We start from the raw sequence: 19,322 nt of genomic DNA on the forward strand, positions 1-19,322 counted from the left end.
CTACGTCCCCACGAACAACAACAAGCAGCGCTTTGGATGCAGCGTATTTTTGCTGCATCCAAAACGCAGTGTTCTAATGCCAAAAAATGTCTAATTTTGTCGATACATGTGAATCCACCGCATATAATGACACTTCAATCGGTCAAAATCTGCAGCAGAGACTAGCGTGTCCGCTACAGAAATTACATGCTGTGGGTGAGTTTGGGTACGTGGCCATGGTCAGGAGCCACTGCAGGTTTGACACAGGTTTTTATAGCAAAAAATACGAGTCCAAAGCGCTGCTACGTCCAGATCAGGGGCACAGAGCCTAAAATTTTTAAAAAAAAATGACGTGGGCTCCCGCGTCATTTTTATAACCAACAGAGGGAAAGCCGACCGCTGGGTGGCTGATATTAGTAGCCTCGTAAGGGGCCATTACCCAATAATGTTCCCTGGCTATTAATATCAGCCCACAGCTGTTTGTTTAGCCTTTACTGGCTAGATTACAGGGGGACCCCAGAAAAAAATTGACGTGGGGTCCACCTATAAAATCTAACCAGTAAGGCTAAACAGACAACTGCGGACTGATATTAATAGCCAGGGAAGGGGCCATGGATCTTGGCCCCCTCCTTGGCTATTAATATCACCCCTCAGCAGTCCCAGAAATGGCGAATCCCTAGGATGCGCCAAATCTGGCGCTTAGCCTCCGCTCTTCCCACTGCCCTGTAGCAGTGGGGTAATGGGGTTGGGGTTCACATCAGCCTTCTATTGGCGGCTGACGTGAAGCCCAGGTTAGTAATGGAGGGCGTCTATAAGATGCCCCCATTACTAACCACACAGTAAAATGGTCGCTGCTTTTTCAATAAAAGACACGGCCAGAATAAAGTATTTTAATGAAATAAAACACAAACGGTTCTACGATTTTTTTACTACCCTCTCAGTCACCAAATCCCTCAATCTCCTGAAAAAAACGTAAAATAACAAACAACCATATCCCTCACCTGTTCGCCATCAACGACGTAGTCCACCATTATGCCGAGGGTCCCACGGTGATCCGGGTCACTGTAGAAGACAGCACTGTGTACTGACAGGGGTGTATACATTGCTGCAGGAGGTCACTGGAGTTCATCAGCTGAAGATTAGCTGATCAGCCCCGGTGACCTCACAACCGTGGGAACGTTCTGCGCCGCTCTCACTGTTATCAGCGGGAGCGGTGGTCGGATGAGAGGAGTAGTAGTGAAAAACGCTTTGTGTGCACATAGCCGTAAAAAAGACATTTTTCGACCAAGGCTACCACCATTGATGACCAGATCATTAGAGCCACAAGGATCAATGGAAGTCAATAACTTCAATACGGAGAAAAAGAGGAAAATAACCGTGTTCCTCTGGTGGTGACCTACAACCCACAGCTTGAGGTACCAAAAAAACCTGCTAAAAAACGTCACTACATCCTGGATAACCGGCTAAAGACAATAGTCAAAGACCCTCCATTGTGCTACAGGGACCTCCAAACTTAAGAAACATCAATGTCCTCGGATACAACAAGAGGCACCCATGTAAAGACCAAAGACCGGAGACAGCTCCCACCACACGGCAGGTCTAGAAGATCCCCGGGACCTTCACATGTTCCTCTTCCAATGGGGTGTACTTAATTCTCGGCACTATATGTCCCATTGGGGGTCTCCATGAGGGAGAAACAGGACAGAAACTGAAGACTGAGGTCTCCTCACCCCACCATTACCGATAAAACACCCACGTACCGGTGGCCTCCATATCATGGTGATCGGCGGTGCCAGGTGTCCGGCGGCCTCAGTAATGGCCGATAATCCGTCCATAGTATCCGATAGATGAATGTTCTCACCCGCCTGCGTCTCCTGTGTCTGCGGCCGAGAAGAGAAGACGCTCAATCTCCGCATGTAAACAACCAGTCGCCATGGAGACGGGAGGACCCAACACAGGAGGCCTGAGGCACAGACTGCCTCTGCTGTGTATCTAATCCTCTCCTGTGTGATACCATCTGCTGAGCCGTGTATCTAATCCTCTCCTGTGTGATACTGTCTGCTGAGCTGTGTATCTAATCCTCTACTGTGTGATACTGTCTGCTGAGCCGTGTATCTAATCCTCTCCTGTGTGATACTGTCTGCTGAGCCGTGTATCTAATCCTCTCCTGTGTGATACTGTCTGCTGAGCTGTGTATCTAATCCTCTCCTGTGTGATACTGTCTGCTGAGCTGTGTATCTAATCCTCTACTGTGTGATACTGTCTGCTGAGCTGTGTATCTAATCCTCTCCTGTGTGATACCATCTGCTGAGCCATGTATCTAATCCTGTCCTGTGTGATACTGTCTGCTGAGCCGTGTATTTAATCCTCTCCTGTGTGATACTGACTGCTGAGCCGTGTATCTAATCCTCTCCTGTGTCATACCGTCTGCTGAGCCCTGTATCTAATCCTCTACTGTGTGATACTGTCTGCTGAGCCGTGTATCTAATCCTCTCCTGTGTGATACTGTCTGCTGAGCCGTGTATCTAATCCTCTCCTGTGTGATACCGTCTGCTGAGCCCTGTATCTAATCCTGTCCTGTGTGATACTGACTGCTCAGCCGTGTATCTAATCCTCTCCTGTGTGATACTGTTTGCTGAGCCGTGTATCTAATCCTCTACTGTGTGATACTGTCTGCTGAGCCGTGTATCTAATCCTCTCCTGTGTGATACTGTCTGCTGATCTGTGTATCTAATCCTCTCCTGTGTGATACCATCTGCTGAGCCGTGTATCTAATCCTGTCCTGTGTGATACTGTCTGCTGAGCCGTGTATCTAATCCTCTCCTGTGTGATACCATCTGCTGAGCCGTGTATCTAATCCTGTCCTGTGTGATACTGTCTGCTGAGCCGTGTATCTAATCCTCTCCTGTGTGATACTGTCTGCTGAGCCGTGTATCTAATCCTCTCCTGTGTGATACGTCTGCTGAGCCGTGTATCTAATCCTCTCCTGTGTGATACTGTCTGCTGAGCCGTGTATCTAATCCTCTCCTGTGTGATACCGTCTGCTGAGCCGTGTATCTAATCCTCTCCTGTGTGATACTGTCTGCTGAGCCGTGTATCTAATCCTCTCCTGTGTGATACTGTCTGCTGAGCCATGTATCTAATCCTCTCCTGTGTGATACTGTCTGCTGAGCCGTGTATCTAATCCTCTCCTGTGTGATACGTCTGCTGAGCCGTGTATCTAATCCTCTCCTGTGTGATACTGTCTGCTGAGCCGTGTATCTAATCCTCTCCTGTGTGATACTGTCTGCTGAGCCGTGTATCTAATCCTCTCCTGTGTGATACGTCTGCTGAGCCGTGTATCTAATCCTCTCCTGTGTGATACTGTCTGCTGAGCTATGTATCTAATGCTATCCTGTGTGATACTGTCTGCTGAGCTGTGTATCTAATGCTATCCTGTGTGATACTGTCTGCTGAGCTGTGTATCTAATCCTCTCCTGTGTGATACTGTCTGCTGATCTGTGTATCCGATCCTCTCCTGTGTGATACCGTCTGCTGAGCCGTGTATCTAATCCTATCCTGTGTGATACCGTCTGCTGAGCCGTGTATCTAATCCTATCCTGTGTGATACTGTCTGCTGAGCCGTGTATCTAATCCTCTCCTGTGTGATACTGTCTGCTGAGCCGTGTATCTAATCCTCTCCTGTGTGATACATCTGCTGAGCCGTGTATCTAATCCTCTCCTGTGTGATTCTGTCTGCTGAGCCGTGTATCTAATCCTATCCTGTGTGATACTGTCTGCTGAGCCATGTATCTAAACCTCTCCTGTGTGATACTATCTGCTGAGCCGTGTATCTAATCCTCTCCTGTGTGATACTGTCTGCTGAGCCGTGTATCTAATCCTCTCCTGTGTGATACTGTCTGCTGAGCCGTGTATCTAATCCTCTCCTGTGTGATTCTGTCTGCTGATCTGTGTATCTAATCCTCTCCTGTGTGATACCGTCTGCTGAGCCCTGTATCTAATCCTCTCCTGTGTGATACTGTCTGTTGAGCCCTGTATCTAATCCTCTCCTGTGTGATACCGTCTGCTGAGCCCTGTATCTAATCCTCTCCTGTGTGATACTGTCTGCTGAGCCGTGTATCTAATCCTCTCCTGTGTGATTCTGTCTGCTGATCTGTGTATCTAATCCTCTCCTGTGTGATACCGTCTGCTGAGCCCTGTATCTAATCCTTTCCTGTGTGATACTGTCTGCTGAGCCATGTATCTAATCCTCTCCTGTGTGATACTGTCTGCTGAGCCGTGTATCTAATCCTCTCCTGTGTGATACCGTCTGCTGAGCCCTGTATCTAATCCTCTCCTGTGTGATACTGTCTGCTGAGCCGTGTATCTAATCCTCTCCTGTGTGATACTGTCTGCTGAGCCGTGTATCTAAACCTCTCCTGTGTGATACTGTCTGCTGAGCCGTGTATCTAATCCTCTCCTGTGTGATACTGTCTGCTGAGCTGTGCATCTAATCCTCACCTGTGTGATACTGTCTGCTGAGCCGTGTATCTAATCCTCTCCTGTGTGATACTGTCTTCTGAGCCGTGTATCTAATCTTCTGTGTGATACTGTATGCTGAGCCGTGTATCTAATCCTCTCCTGTGTGATACTGTCTGCTGAGCCATGTATCTAATCCTATCCTGTGTGATACTGTCTGCTGAGCCGTGTATCTAATCCTATCCTTTGTGATACCGTCTGCTGAGCCGTGTATCTAATCCTCTCCTGTGTGATACTGTCTGCTGAGCCGTGTATCTCATCGTCTCCTGTGTGATACCGTCTGCTGATCCGTGTATCTAATCCAACCCCTTGTGATACTGTCTGCTGAGCCGTGTATCTAATCCTATCCTGTGTGATACTGTCTGCTGAGCCGTGTATCTAATCCTATCCTGTGTATTACTGTCTGCTGAACCGTGTATCTAATCCTATCCTGTGTGATACTGTCTGTTGAGCCGTGTATCTAATCCTATCCTGTGTGATACTGTCTGCTGAGCCGTGTATCTAATCCTATCCTGTGTATTACTGTCTGCTGAGCCGTGTATCTAATCCTCTCCTGTGTGATACTGTCTGCTGAGCCGTGTATCTAATCCTCTCCTGTGTGATACTGTCTGCTGAGCCGTGTATCTAATCCTATCCTGTGTGATACTGTCTGCTAAGCCGTGTATCTAATCCTCTCCTGTGTGATACTGTCTGCTGAGCCATGTATCTAATCCTCTCCTGTGTGATACTGTCTGCTGAGCCATGTAACTAATCCTATCCTGTGTGATACTGTCTGCTGAGCTGTGTATCTAATCCTCTCCTGTGTGATACTATCTGCTGAGCCGTGTATCTAATCCTCTCCTGTGTGATACTGTCTGCTGAGCCGTGTATCTAATCCTATCCTGTGTGATACTGTCTGATGAGCTGTGTATCTAATCCTATCCTGTGTGATACTGTCTGCTGAGCTGTGTATCTAATCCTATCCTGTGTAATACTGTCTGCTGAGCCGTGTATCTAATCCTATCCTGTGTGATACTGTCTGCTGTGCTGTGTATCTAATCCTCTCCAGTGTGATACTGTCTGCTGAGCCGTGTATCTAATCCTCTCCTGTGTGATACTGTCTGCTGAGCCGTGTATCTAATCCTCTCCTGTGTGATTCTGTCTGCTGATCTGTGTATCTAATCCTCTCCTGTGTGATACCGTCTGCTGAGCCCTGTATCTAATCCTCTCCTGTGTGATACTGTCTGTTGAGCCCTGTATCTAATCCTCTCCTGTGTGATACCGTCTGCTGAGCCCTGTATCTAATCCTCTCCTGTGTGATACTGTCTGCTGAGCCGTGTATCTAATCCTCTCCTGTGTGATTCTGTCTGCTGATCTGTGTATCTAATCCTTTCCTGTGTGATACTGTCTGCTGAGCCATGTATCTAATCCTCTCCTGTGTGATACTGTCTGCTGAGCCATGTATCTAATCCTCTCCTGTGTGATACCGTCTGCTGAGCCCTGTATCTAATCCTCTCCTGTGTGATACTGTCTGCTGAGCCGTGTATCTAATCCTCTCCTGTGTGATACTGTCTGCTGAGCCGTGTATCTAAACCTCTCCTGTGTGATACTGTCTGCTGAGCCGTGTATCTAATCCTCTCCTGTGTGATACTGTCTGCTGAGCCATGTATCTAATCCTCTCCTGTGTGATACTGTCTGCTGAGCCGTGTATCTAATCTTCTGTGTGATACTGTATGCTGAGCCGTGTATCTAATCCTCTCCTGTGTGATACTGTCTGCTGAGCCATGTATCTAATCCTATCCTGTGTGATACTGTCTGCTGAGCCGTGTATCTAATCCTATCCTTTGTGATACCGTCTGCTGAGCCGTGTATCTAATCCTCTCCTGTGTGATACTGTCTGCTGAGCCGTGTATCTCATCGTCTCCTGTGTGATACCGTCTGCTGATCTGAGTATCTAATCCCACCCCTTGTGATACTGTCTGCTAAGCTGTGTATCTAATCCTATCCTGTGTGATACTGTCTGCTGAGCCGTGTATCTAATCCTATCCTGTGTGATACTGTCTGCTGAGCCGTGTATCTAATCCTATCCTGTGTATTACTGTCTGCTGAGCCGTGTATCTAATCCTATCGTGTGTGATACTGTCTGCTGAGCTGTGTATCTAATCCTCTCCTGTGTGATACTGTCTGCTGAGCCGTGTATCTAATCCTCTCCTGTGTGATACTGTCTGCTGAGCCGTGTATCTAATCCTCTCCTGTGTGATACTGTCTGCTGAGCCGTGTATCTAATCCTATCCTGTGTGATACTGTCTGCTAAACCGTGTATCTAATCCTATCCTGTGTGATACTGTCTGCTGAGCCATGTATCTAATCCTCTCCTGTGTGATACTGTCTGCTGAGCCGTGTAACTAATCCTATCCTGTGTGATACTGTCTGCTGAGATGTGTATCTAATCCTCTCCTGTGTGATACTATCTGCTGAGCCGTGTATCTAATCCTCTCCTGTGTGATACTGTCTGCTGAGCCGTGTATCTAATCCTATCCTGTGTGATACTGTCTGATGAGCCGTGTATCTAATCCTCTCCTGTGTGATACTGTCTGCTGAGCCGTGTATCTAATCCTATCCTGTGTGATACTGTCTGATGAGCCGTGTATCTAATCCTCTCCTGTGTGATACTGTCTGCTGAGCCGTGTATCTAATCCTATCCTGTGTGATACTGTCTGTTGAGCCGTGTATCTAATCCTATCCTGTGTGATACTGTCTGCTGAGCCGTGTATCTAATCCTATCCTGTGTATTACTGTCTGCTGAGCCGTGTATCTAATCCTCTCCTGTGTGATACTGTCTGCTGAGCCGTGTATCTAATCCTCTCCTGTGTGATACTGTCTGCTGAGCCGTGTATCTAATCCTATCCTGTGTGATACTGTCTGCTAAGCCGTGTATCTAATCCTCTCCTGTGTGATACTGTCTGCTGAGCCATGTATCTAATCCTCTCCTGTGTGATACTGTCTGCTGAGCCATGTAACTAATCCTATCCTGTGTGATACTGTCTGCTGAGCTGTGTATCTAATCCTCTCCTGTGTGATACTATCTGCTGAGCCGTGTATCTAATCCTCTCCTGTGTGATACTGTCTGCTGAGCCGTGTATCTAATCCTATCCTGTGTGATACTGTCTGATGAGCTGTGTATCTAATCCTATCCTGTGTGATACTGTCTGCTGAGCTGTGTATCTAATCCTATCCTGTGTAATACTGTCTGCTGAGCCGTGTATCTAATCCTATCCTGTGTGATACTGTCTGCTGTGCTGTGTATCTAATCCTCTCCAGTGTGATACTGTCTGCTGAGCCGTGTATCTAATCCTCTCCTGTGTGATACTGTCTGCTGAGCCGTGTATCTAATCCTCTCCTGTGTGATTCTGTCTGCTGATCTGTGTATCTAATCCTCTCCTGTGTGATACCGTCTGCTGAGCCCTGTATCTAATCCTCTCCTGTGTGATACTGTCTGTTGAGCCCTGTATCTAATCCTCTCCTGTGTGATACCGTCTGCTGAGCCCTGTATCTAATCCTCTCCTGTGTGATACTGTCTGCTGAGCCGTGTATCTAATCCTCTCCTGTGTGATTCTGTCTGCTGATCTGTGTATCTAATCCTTTCCTGTGTGATACTGTCTGCTGAGCCATGTATCTAATCCTCTCCTGTGTGATACTGTCTGCTGAGCCATGTATCTAATCCTCTCCTGTGTGATACCGTCTGCTGAGCCCTGTATCTAATCCTCTCCTGTGTGATACTGTCTGCTGAGCCGTGTATCTAATCCTCTCCTGTGTGATACTGTCTGCTGAGCCGTGTATCTAAACCTCTCCTGTGTGATACTGTCTGCTGAGCCGTGTATCTAATCCTCTCCTGTGTGATACTGTCTGCTGAGCCATGTATCTAATCCTCTCCTGTGTGATACTGTCTGCTGAGCCGTGTATCTAATCTTCTGTGTGATACTGTATGCTGAGCCGTGTATCTAATCCTCTCCTGTGTGATACTGTCTGCTGAGCCATGTATCTAATCCTATCCTGTGTGATACTGTCTGCTGAGCCGTGTATCTAATCCTATCCTTTGTGATACCGTCTGCTGAGCCGTGTATCTAATCCTCTCCTGTGTGATACTGTCTGCTGAGCCGTGTATCTCATCGTCTCCTGTGTGATACCGTCTGCTGATCTGAGTATCTAATCCCACCCCTTGTGATACTGTCTGCTAAGCTGTGTATCTAATCCTATCCTGTGTGATACTGTCTGCTGAGCCGTGTATCTAATCCTATCCTGTGTGATACTGTCTGCTGAGCCGTGTATCTAATCCTATCCTGTGTATTACTGTCTGCTGAGCCGTGTATCTAATCCTATCGTGTGTGATGCTGTCTGCTGAGCTGTGTATCTAATCCTCTCCTGTGTGATACTGTCTGCTGAGCCGTGTATCTAATCCTCTCCTGTGTGATACTGTCTGCTGAGCCGTGTATCTAATCCTCTCCTGTGTGATACTGTCTGCTGAGCCGTGTATCTAATCCTATCCTGTGTGATACTGTCTGCTAAACCGTGTATCTAATCCTATCCTGTGTGATACTGTCTGCTGAGCCATGTATCTAATCCTCTCCTGTGTGATACTGTCTGCTGAGCCGTGTAACTAATCCTATCCTGTGTGATACTGTCTGCTGAGATGTGTATCTAATCCTCTCCTGTGTGATACTATCTGCTGAGCCGTGTATCTAATCCTCTCCTGTGTGATACTGTCTGCTGAGCCGTGTATCTAATCCTATCCTGTGTGATACTGTCTGATGAGCCGTGTATCTAATCCTCTCCTGTGTGATACTGTCTGCTGAGCCGTGTATCTAATCCTATCCTGTGTGATACTGTCTGATGAGCCGTGTATCTAATCCTCTCCTGTGTGATACTGTCTGCTGAGCCGTGTATCTAATCCTATCCTGTGTGATACTGTCTGATGAGCTGTGTATCTAATCCAATCCTGTGTAATACTGTCTGCTGAGCCGTGTATCTAATCCTCTCCTGTGTGATACTGTCTGCTGTGCTGTGTATCTAATCCTCTCCAGTGTGATACTGTCTGCTGAGCCGTGTATCTAATCCTCTCCTGTGTGATACTGTCTGCTGAGCCCTGTATCTAATCATCTCCTGTGTGATACTGTCTGCTGAGCTGTGTATCTAATCCTATCCTGTGTGATACTGTCTGATGAGCTGTGTATCTAATCCTATCCTGTGTGATGCTATCTGCTGAGCCGTGTATCTAATCCTCTCCTGTGTGATACAGTCTGCTGAGCCGTGTATCTAATCCTCTCCTGTGTGATACTGTCTGCTGAGCCGTGTATCTAATCCTATCCTGTGTGATACTGTCTACTGAGCTGTGTATCTAATCCTATCCTGTGTAATACTGTCTGCTGAGCCGTGTATCTAATCCTATCCTGTGTGATACTGTCTGCTGTGCTGTGTATCTAATCCTCTCCAGTGTGATACTGTCTGCTGAGCCGTGTATCTAATCCTCTCCTGTGTGATACTGTCTGCTGAACCGTGTATCTAATCATCTCCTGTGTGATACTGTCTGCTGAGCTGTGTATCTAATCCTATCCTGTGTGATACTCTCTGATGAGCTGTGTATCTAATCCTATCCTGTGTGATACTATCTGCTGAGCCGTGTATCTAACCCTATCCTGTGTAATACTGTCTGCTGAGCCGTGTATCTAATCCTATCCTGTGTGATACTATCTGCTGAGCCGTGTATCTAATCCTATCCTGTGTGATACTGACTGCTGAGCCGTGTATCTAATCCTCTCCTGTGTGATACTGTCTGCTGAGCTGTGTATCTTATCCTATCTTGTGTGATTCTGTCTGCTGAGCCGTGTATCTAATCCTCTCCTGTGTGATACTGTCTGATGAGCCGTGTAACTAATCCTCTCCTGTGTGATACTGTCTGCTGAGCCGTGTATCTAATCCTATCCTGTGTGATACTGTCTGCTGAGCCGTGTATCTAATCCTCTCCTGTGTGATACTGACTGCTGAGCCGTGTATCTAATCCTCTCCTGTGTGATACTGACTGCTGAGCTGTGTATCTACTCCATTCATGTGTGAAACCATCTGCTGAGCCGTGTATCTAATCCTATCCTGTGTGATACTGTCTGCTGAGCCGTGTATCTAATCCTCTCCTGTGTGATACTATCTGCTGAGCCGTGTATCTAATCCTCTCCTGTGTGAAACTGACTGCTGAGCTGTGTATCTAATCCATTCATGTGTGAAACCATCTGCTGAGCCGTGTATCTAATCCTCTCCTGTGTGATTCTGTCTGCTGAGCCGTGTATCTCATCGTCTCCTGTGTGATACTGTCTGATGAGCCGTGTAACTAATCCTCTCCTGTGTGATACTGTCTGCTGAGCCGTGTATCTAATCCTATCCTGTGTGATACTGTCTGCTGAGCCGTGTATCTAATCCCACCCCTTGTGATACTGTCTGCTGAGCCGTGTATCTAATCCCACCCCTTGTGATACTGTCTGCTGAGCTGTGTATCTAATCCTATCCTGTGTGATACTGTCTGCTGAACCGTGTATCCAATCCTATCCTGTGTGATACTGTCTGCTGAGCTGTGTATCTAATCCTATCCTGTGTGATACTGTCTGCTGAGCCGTGTATCTAATCCTCTCCTGTGTGATACTGTCTGCTGAGCCGTGTATCTAATCCTCTCCTGTGTGATACTGTCTGCTGAGCCGTGTATCTAATCCTCTCCTGTGTGATACCATCTGCTGAGCCGTGTATCTAATCCCACCCCTTGTGATACTGTCTGCTAAGCCGTGTATCTAATCCTCTTCTGTGTGATACTGTCTGCTGAGCCGTGTATCTAATCCTCTTCTGTGTGATACTGTCTGCTGAGCCGTGTAACTAATCCTCTCCTGTGTGATACTGTCTGCTGAGCTGTGTATCTAATCCTATCCTGTGTGGTACTGTCTGCTGAGCCGTGTATCTAATCCTATCCTGTGTGATACTGTCTGCTGAGCTGTGTATCTAATCCTCTCCTGTGTGATACTGTCTGCTGAGCCGTGTAACTAATCCTATCCTGTGTGATACTGTCTGCTGAGCTATGTATCTAATCCTCTCCTGTGTGATACTGTCTGCTGAGCCGTGTATCTAATCCTCTCCTGTGTGATACTCTTGGCGGAGCCGTGTATCTAATCCTATCCTGTGTGATACTGTCTGCTGAGCCGTGTATCTAATCCTCTCCTGTGTGATTCTGTCTGCTGAGCCCTGTATCTAATCCTATCCTGTGTGATACCATCTGCTGAGCCGTGTATCTAATCCCACCCCTTGTGATACTGTCTGCTAAGCTGTGTATCTAATCCTCTTCTGTGTGATACTGTCTGCTGAGCCGTGTATCTAATCCTCTTCTGTGTGATACTGTCTGCTGAGCCGTGTAGCTAATCCTATCCTGTGTGATACTGTCTGCTGAGCCATGTATCTAATCCTATCCTGTGTGATACTGTCTGCTGAGCCGTGTATCTAATCCTCTCCTGTGTGATACTGTCTGCTGAGCTGTGTATCTAATCCTCTCCTGTGTGATACTGTCTGCTGAGCCGTGTAACTAATCCTATCCTGTGTGATACTGTCTGCTGAGCCGTGTATCTAATCCTCTCCTGTGTGATACTATCTGCTGAGCCGTGTATCTAATCCTCTCCTGTGTGATACTGTCTGCTGAGCCGTGTATCTAATCCTATACTGTGTGATACTGTCTGATGAGCTGTGTATCTAATCGTATCCTGTGTGATACTGACTGCTGAGCCGTGTATCTAATCCTATCCTGTGTAATACTGTCTGCTGAGCTGTGTATCTAATCCTCTCCTGTGTGATACTGTCTGCTGAGCCGTGTATCTAATCCTCTCCAGTGTGATACTGTCTGCTGAGCCGTGTATCTAATCCTCTCCTGTGTGATACTGTCTGCTGAGCCGTGTATCTAATCATCTCCTGTGTGATACTGTCTGCTGAGCTGTGTATCTAATCCTATCCTGTGTGATACTGTCTGATGAGCTGTGTATCTAATCCTATCCTGTGTGATACTATCTGCTGAGCCGTGTATCTAATCCTCTCCTGTGTGATACTGTCTGCTGAGCCGTGTATCTAATCCTCTCCTGTGTGATACTATCTGCTGAGCCGTGTATCTAATCCTATCCTGTGTTATACTGTCTGATGAGCCGTGTAACTAATCCTATCCTGTGTGATTCTGTCTGCTGAGCCGTGTATCTAATCCTATCCTGTGTGATTCTGTCTGCTGAGCCGTGTATCTAATCCTATCCTGTGTGATACTGTCTGCTGAGCTGTGTATCTAATCCTATCCTGTGTGATACTGTCTGCTGAGCCGTGTATCTAATCATCTCCTGTGTGATACTGTCTGCTGAGCCGTGTATCTAATCCTATCCTGTGTTATACTGTCTGATGAGCCGTGTAACTAATCCTCTCCTGTGTGATACTATCTACTGAGCCGTGTATCTAATCCTCTCCTGTGTGATACTGTCTGCTGAGCCGTGTATCTAATCCTCTCCTGTGTTATACTGTCTGATGAGCCGTGTATCTAATCTTCTCCTGTGTTATACTGTCTGCTGAGCCGTGTATCTTATCCTCTCCTGTGTGATACTGTCTGCCGAGCCGTGTATCTAATCCTCTCCTGTGTGATACTGACTGCTGAGCTGTGTATCTAATCCATTCATGTGTGAAACCATCTGCTGAGCCGTGTATCTATTACTATCATGAGTGACACTCTGCTGGGTTGTGTAGCTAATCCTATTGTGTGTGTGTGGTACTGTCTGTATCTAATTCTATCACTTGTGATACAGTCTGCTAATAGATTTTCTGTAGACAAAATGTCTTGTGCAGCCGCAGGCAGAACTCGTCTGGGGGGCGGTAAGTAGCTTCCCAAAGATGCACTGCAGGAAAAACCAGTGGGGTCACAACCTGACTCTCTGTGAGGCATCACATGGTCCTGATTAAAGATCAGTCAGAATTGGACCTGGTATTATGAGTGTGATCTGTAACCACCAAGCCAAGCACATTATGCTACCTCCTGTGATCTGTAACCACCAAGCACATTGTGCTACCTCCTGTGATCTGTAACCACCAAGCCAAGCACATTGTGCCACCTCCTGTGATCTGTAACCATCAAGCACATTGTGCCACCTCCTGTGATCTGTAACCACCAAGCACATTGTGCCACCTCCTGTGATCTGTCACCATCAAGCACATTGTGCCACCTCCTGTGATCTGTATCCACCAAGCACATTGTGCCACCTCCTGTGATCTGTCACCATCAAGCACATTGTGCCACCTCCTGTGATCTGTATCCACCAAGCACATTGTGCCACCTCCTGTGATCTGTCACCATCAAGCACATTGTGCCACCTCCTGTGATCTGTAACCATCAATCACACTGTGCCACCTCCTGTGATCTGTAACTACCAAGCACATTGCGCCTCCTCCTGTGATCTGTAACCATCAAGCACATTGTGCCACCTCCTGTGATCTGTAACCATCAATCACACTGTGCCACCTCCTGTGATCTGTAACCATCAAGCAGATTGTGTCACCTCCTGTGATCTGTAACCACCAAGCACATTGTGCCACCTCCTGTAATCTGTAACCATGAAGCACATTGGGCCACCTCCTGTGATCTGTAACCACCAAGCACATTGTGCCACCTCCTGTGATCTGACACCATCAAGCACATTGTGCCACCTCCTGTGATCTGTAACCATCAATCACACTGTGCCACCTCCTGTGATCTGTAACTACCAAGCACATTGCGCCACGTCCTGTGATCTGTAACCACCAAGCACATTGTGCCACCTCCTGTGATCTGTAACCATGAAGCACATTGTGCCACCTCATGTGATCTGTAACCATCAAGCACATTGTACCACTGTTGTGAATTAGTTATATGTTCAACTGTAAAAGTTCTTGCTCATTACAGAGGTAGAGACTCCCGAAACAGTTCGAAAGAACGAACTGTGCTGAATAGTGCTGAGCATACTCGCAAGTACTCGGTACTCGCCCGAGCATCTCAGTACTCAAGATGCTCGGAGCTCGCCGAGAACTTGCAAGATGCTCGGGTGGATGCTCGGGTCCCCTCCCTGCATGTTTGGCGCTCTTTAGAGAGCCAATGAACATGCAGGGATTGCCTGCCATGCACTGTAATGCCGTAGCCATGTTGGTTGTGGGCATTACAGTGATTGGCTGGCCGCACAGCGTCATCAGGTCTATATCAGACCGGGCGCCGCCATGCTCGTCAAAGTCACTCCGGATCAGACAGTGTAGGGAGAGGTGCTGCTGAGCTAGGGAGAGATTTGCTTGTGTATTAGGTAGTGTAGGGAGAAAACAAGTACATTACACATTACCATCTTAACAAACAGTCCTTCTGAGGACTAATCCATCTGCAGAGATATCAGGCAGGCAGTGTATATAGGCAGGCAGGGTATATAGCAGACTGCAGTGGGTATAGCACAAGAGGCTCCATTCCAGTTCTGCCTTCTGCTGCTGTTAGATATTTCTGGAAATAGGCCCAGGTCTCAGGGGCCAGGAATAATTTTTTTTGGATCTTAATCCTCATTATTTGCTTAAAAAGCAATCCAGAGAACACGTGTTTTCTACGCCATTTGCTTGTTGGCACTACAGAATACAGTCAGGTCCTTTCCATATTACAGCGCTAAAAATCCAGCTATTTAAAACTGTGTTTTCTCCGTCACACGGATCACATATACGTTTTCAGAAAATACTGCCATTTCTGGCCTCCATTCAAATTTTTTTTCACTGTGTCAGCAAAGTTTTTCACACAGGTTTGCTGTTCAAAATAGTTACCTACAGGCCAGGTATTTAAAACTCTGTTTTCTCCGTCACACGGATCACATATAAGTTCGCTCCAAATTCAGTCATTTGTAGTGAGTGTGGAAGATATTTGACGCGCCCCCTGGGGTACTCGGTGCAGGGCCAGTCGGTGCAGGGGATGTCACAGTGGCAGTGAGCCGGTCCGTGACCCAGGGCAGTCAATAAAAGGGAATTATAGTTTTTATAGTTTAATGTTCGTGACGCCACCTGTGGTATGCGGCTATATAGAGCCGCTGCTGCGATGCAGATCCTCTGGAGCTGATGGTAATGCAGCAGAGTTGGTTCATCTCTCCACAGGCAGAGCTTAGCTCCAGGGCAGGATATAGTGATGATTAATGAGGTAGATGTTGCTGTGCAGTGTAGTGCAGGGGATGGCGCAGATAATAATTCTAGGACACAGCGGGGTGCAGTCTTCAAGGTTTACTCACAGTTGTTGAACTCCAGGTTACCAGGACCAGGGTAACCTCCCACGCCGTCCTGTGTTTACCAAGGCAGGGGTTCAGCAAACTCCCAGGTGTTTCAGGAGTACGTAACGGGACCCCTTTCTGTGTGCCTTCGTCGGTCGTCTTCCTGCGCTGGCTCACACCCTCCTGCCCTGCGCCTCGCAACCAGTGTCCCAAGCCGGTAACCTCGGATTTTGCAGGGCAACCTGCAGTCCCCAGAATCCTATGTGGCTACCTTTTTAGCAATGTAGTTGCGGTTGTGAGCAACTGTACCCTGAAAGTACAGAAGCCTCCGATTTCTAGCTGAGCCTTGTAGTTCTCCACTAGTTAGGGGCCGGTCCCCTTTGCGGCCTGATCCCTCCACGTTCCTGCAGATTCGGGCGCACGGGTGGCATCCGCACTTCCCATGCTCCTGGGATCCCCTCGCTTCTGGAGCCTTCCCTCTGCTCCCGTCCTCGTCCAGCCAGTCCTCCTGGGCCTTTCACTCTAGGCCCGCTCCTCTGAGCAGAGCTCCTACAGAGCTCCTGCTACAACTCCTACTCCTCTGACTGTCTGATCTCTTCTAGATGGTTCCCTGCTTTCTTATACTCCTACTGAAGTGCTCCCCTGAACTACTTCCTCCACCCACACCCACTAAATGGTTTCCCCTCACTCGGTTCCCCCCACTTCCAACCAGGGATAGGGCTCAGCATAAGCCAGAGCACCTTGCCCCGCCTGCTGGTCTGGAATGGTGTAGTGTTGGATGCAGGTATGTGGGTCTGGGCAGTACTCCCTCCTTACCTGAGAGTGCGGCACCACACATCTGGGTGAGATGCAGTACCTCTGTGGCGACTGAACCCGCAGGGGCGCCACAAATTGTCCTCCATTTAAAATGGGCAAGGCACATGGCAAGGGACGGGGAACTGGATGTGATTGTGATGGTGCATGTAGAGGCCGAGGACAAGGCCGTGGGCAAGCGGAAATTGTGCCACAACAAAAACCCACATCTTCTCGCCTGACCTTCCTGTCCCAATTCCTAGGGGACCACAGCACACCACTATTGAACCCAGAGCAGTGTCAAAAGGTTGTTAGTTGGATAGTGGATAATGCTTCCAGTCACTTAGCCACCACCACCACCACCACCTTGTCTTCCACACGGTCAAGTCTCAGTAGCCGTGAGTCTGGACCGCATATTCCTCATCCTGATTCTCCTTCTTCCCACCATGCCGAGTGCCCGGAGATAACTGATCCCACACTTGGACACTCTGAAGAGCTGTTCACTTTTCCATTTATAGATTTGGGCCTCTCGCCCGGTCCACTTGAAGTGGGGCAAGTGGAGATCGCATGTAGCGATGCCCAAATATTTGAGCAGCCACGGTCACACGAAGGCGACGGTGGGAAAGTGTCACAAGAGGTGGACGATGATAAGACACAATTGCCAGAAAGTCAGGAGGAGGACCAGGGTGCGGAAGTGGAAGACGAGGTGGTGGATGATATAGTAACTGACCTGGCAGGAGGACATGCAGAGCGAGGACAGCAGCACACAGGGGGAGGAAGGCAGAGCACTCCATCAGGCAGGAAGTAGCAGTGTGGTGGCCGCAGACAGAAGGCAGGCAACCGTACCCCGTAACACCAACACGAAGGAAGTTGCCAGTACAACTGTTAGGTCTTCCCGAGTCTGGTTGTTTTTTAAAGACTCTGCCGATAACCCCAAAAAGGCCTTTTGCACCACCTGCCAGGCCAGCATCAGCAGGGGTTGCAAAACGACCAGCCTGACAACCACCAGCATGATCAGGCACATGGCAGCAAAGCACACGACTTTGTGGGCCGAACCCCAGGGTCCAGGAACAGTGTCTGTGGGTGGCACCATTGCTTCTTCCGCTGTTGTGCATGCAAGCCAATCAGCTGTCCATGGTGCATGCGAAGAGATGCCTCCTGCCCTGCACCTGTCGTTGCACACTCTCAAGTAGCAGCATCAGGAAGCACGTCCACGTCCTTGTCCCAGGGCAGCGTTCAGTTGTCCATACCCCAGTCCTTGGAACGCAAGTGCAAATACGCAGCCAATGCCCCACAGGCCACACAGCTAAATTCTCACATTTCACGACTGCTTGCACTCTAATTTTGCCTTATATGCTCGTGGAAATGGAAGCATTCCGCAACCTGATGACGGCGGCCGTCCCTCGGTACTCGGTCCCCAGCCACGACTATTTCTCCCGGTGTGCCGTCCCCGCATTACACAAGCACGTGTCCCAAAACACTAGCCGTGCCCTCAACAACGCAGTTACCGGGAAAGTCCACCTAACCACGGACACGTGGACAAGTGCTTGTGGGGAGGGACGGTGCATCTCGCTGACGGCACACTGGGTTAACATAGTGGAAGCCGGGAACCAGTCGGACCTTGGGACGGAACACGTCCTCCCGACTCCAAGGATTGCGGGCCCTAGGTCAATCAGGGTTGCCCCCACGGTCTACAGCTCCTGAACCTCATGTTCCTCAGCCTCCTCCTCCTCCTCAGCCTCCATCTCCGAAATGACCACATCAGTCACAAGCTGGAAGCACTGCAGCACTGCCTCGGCCAAGCGGCAACAGGCTGTGCTGAAGCTAATATGCTTAGTGACAAATCGCACAATGCTGAAGAGTTGCGGACAGCTCTGAAAGAGCAGGTAGATCTGTGGCTCACACCGCTGAACCTACAGCCAGGCATGGTCGTGTGTGACAATGGCCGGAACCTGGTGGCGGCTCTGACGCGAAGCGAGCTCACACATGTACCATACCTGGCCGATGTGCTTAACCTCATGGCTCAGTAGTTTCTCAAATCCTACCCGGAGTTGCCGGATCTGCTTGTTAAAGTACGCCGCCTGCTGTATGCCCATTTTAGAGAGTCACCTACAGCTTCCGCCGCCTTTTCCGTGTTTCAGCAAGCGTTTGCAGTTTCCGGCTCACAGACTGGTGTGCGATGTCCCCACGCATTGGAACTCTACACTGCAGATGTTGGGAAGGATTTGTGAGCAGAAGTGGGCAGTTGTTGAGTACCAGCATCAACAAGGCCGTCGGTATTCAGTTCAGACTCCATACATAAGACCTCAGGAGTGGACATGGATGTCAGACATATGTACCATCCTCCAAAACTTTGAGGACTCCACCAAAATGGTGAGCGGCGATGACGCCATAATTAGCGACATCATCCCGCTTCGATTTCTTCTGAAATGCTCTCTGCTCACAATCAAAGAGGATGCATTGCGTCGGAGCACGATGAGATGGAGCAAGGAACCATACAGGGTGATTACACACAGCCCAGCCTCATCTCATCCCAACGTGGATTAGGTGACAATGAGGAAGAGGAGGAGGAAGAACAGGAGCTAGTTTCATGCTCTATAAACGGTTCTACCTGCACAGCTGTCATACCGTCTGTTCAGCGTGGATGGCCAGAGGACAGAGAGGAGGAGGAGGAGGAGAGCATGGTCAGTCATCCTCTTGGTGAGGACACGGAATTCTTGCCTGTTAGTAGTCTGGCACGCATGGCTGAGG

General features: G+C 48.5%; 1 protein-coding gene across 6 annotated transcripts in view; it reads right to left on the bottom strand.

The window, feature by feature from the left end:
• LOC141164275 (uncharacterized) overlaps positions 1-19,322 on the bottom strand; it is a 71,409-nt gene that overhangs the window by 49,788 nt on the left and 2,299 nt on the right. The window contains exon 1 of one of the 6 annotated variants that reach the window (XM_073649409.1): positions 1,841-1,908. The exons of 2 other annotated variants lie outside the window; for them this stretch is intronic. In XM_073649409.1, coding sequence (XP_073505510.1) covers positions 1,841-1,895 — 55 coding nt within the window. In that variant the 5' untranslated portion in view covers positions 1,896-1,908. Of the gene's footprint in view, positions 1-1,739; positions 1,909-19,322 lie in introns of those variants that run through there. 3 more of the 6 variants (XM_073649408.1, XM_073649410.1, XM_073649411.1) reach the window with 3 other exon arrangements.

Source organism: Phyllobates terribilis, unplaced genomic scaffold (assembly GCF_046119375.1).
Source record: "Phyllobates terribilis strain yellow unplaced genomic scaffold, ASM4611937v1 Scaffold_10__3_contigs__length_209671492, whole genome shotgun sequence".
Classification (NCBI taxonomy): Eukaryota; Metazoa; Chordata; class Amphibia; order Anura; family Dendrobatidae; genus Phyllobates; species Phyllobates terribilis.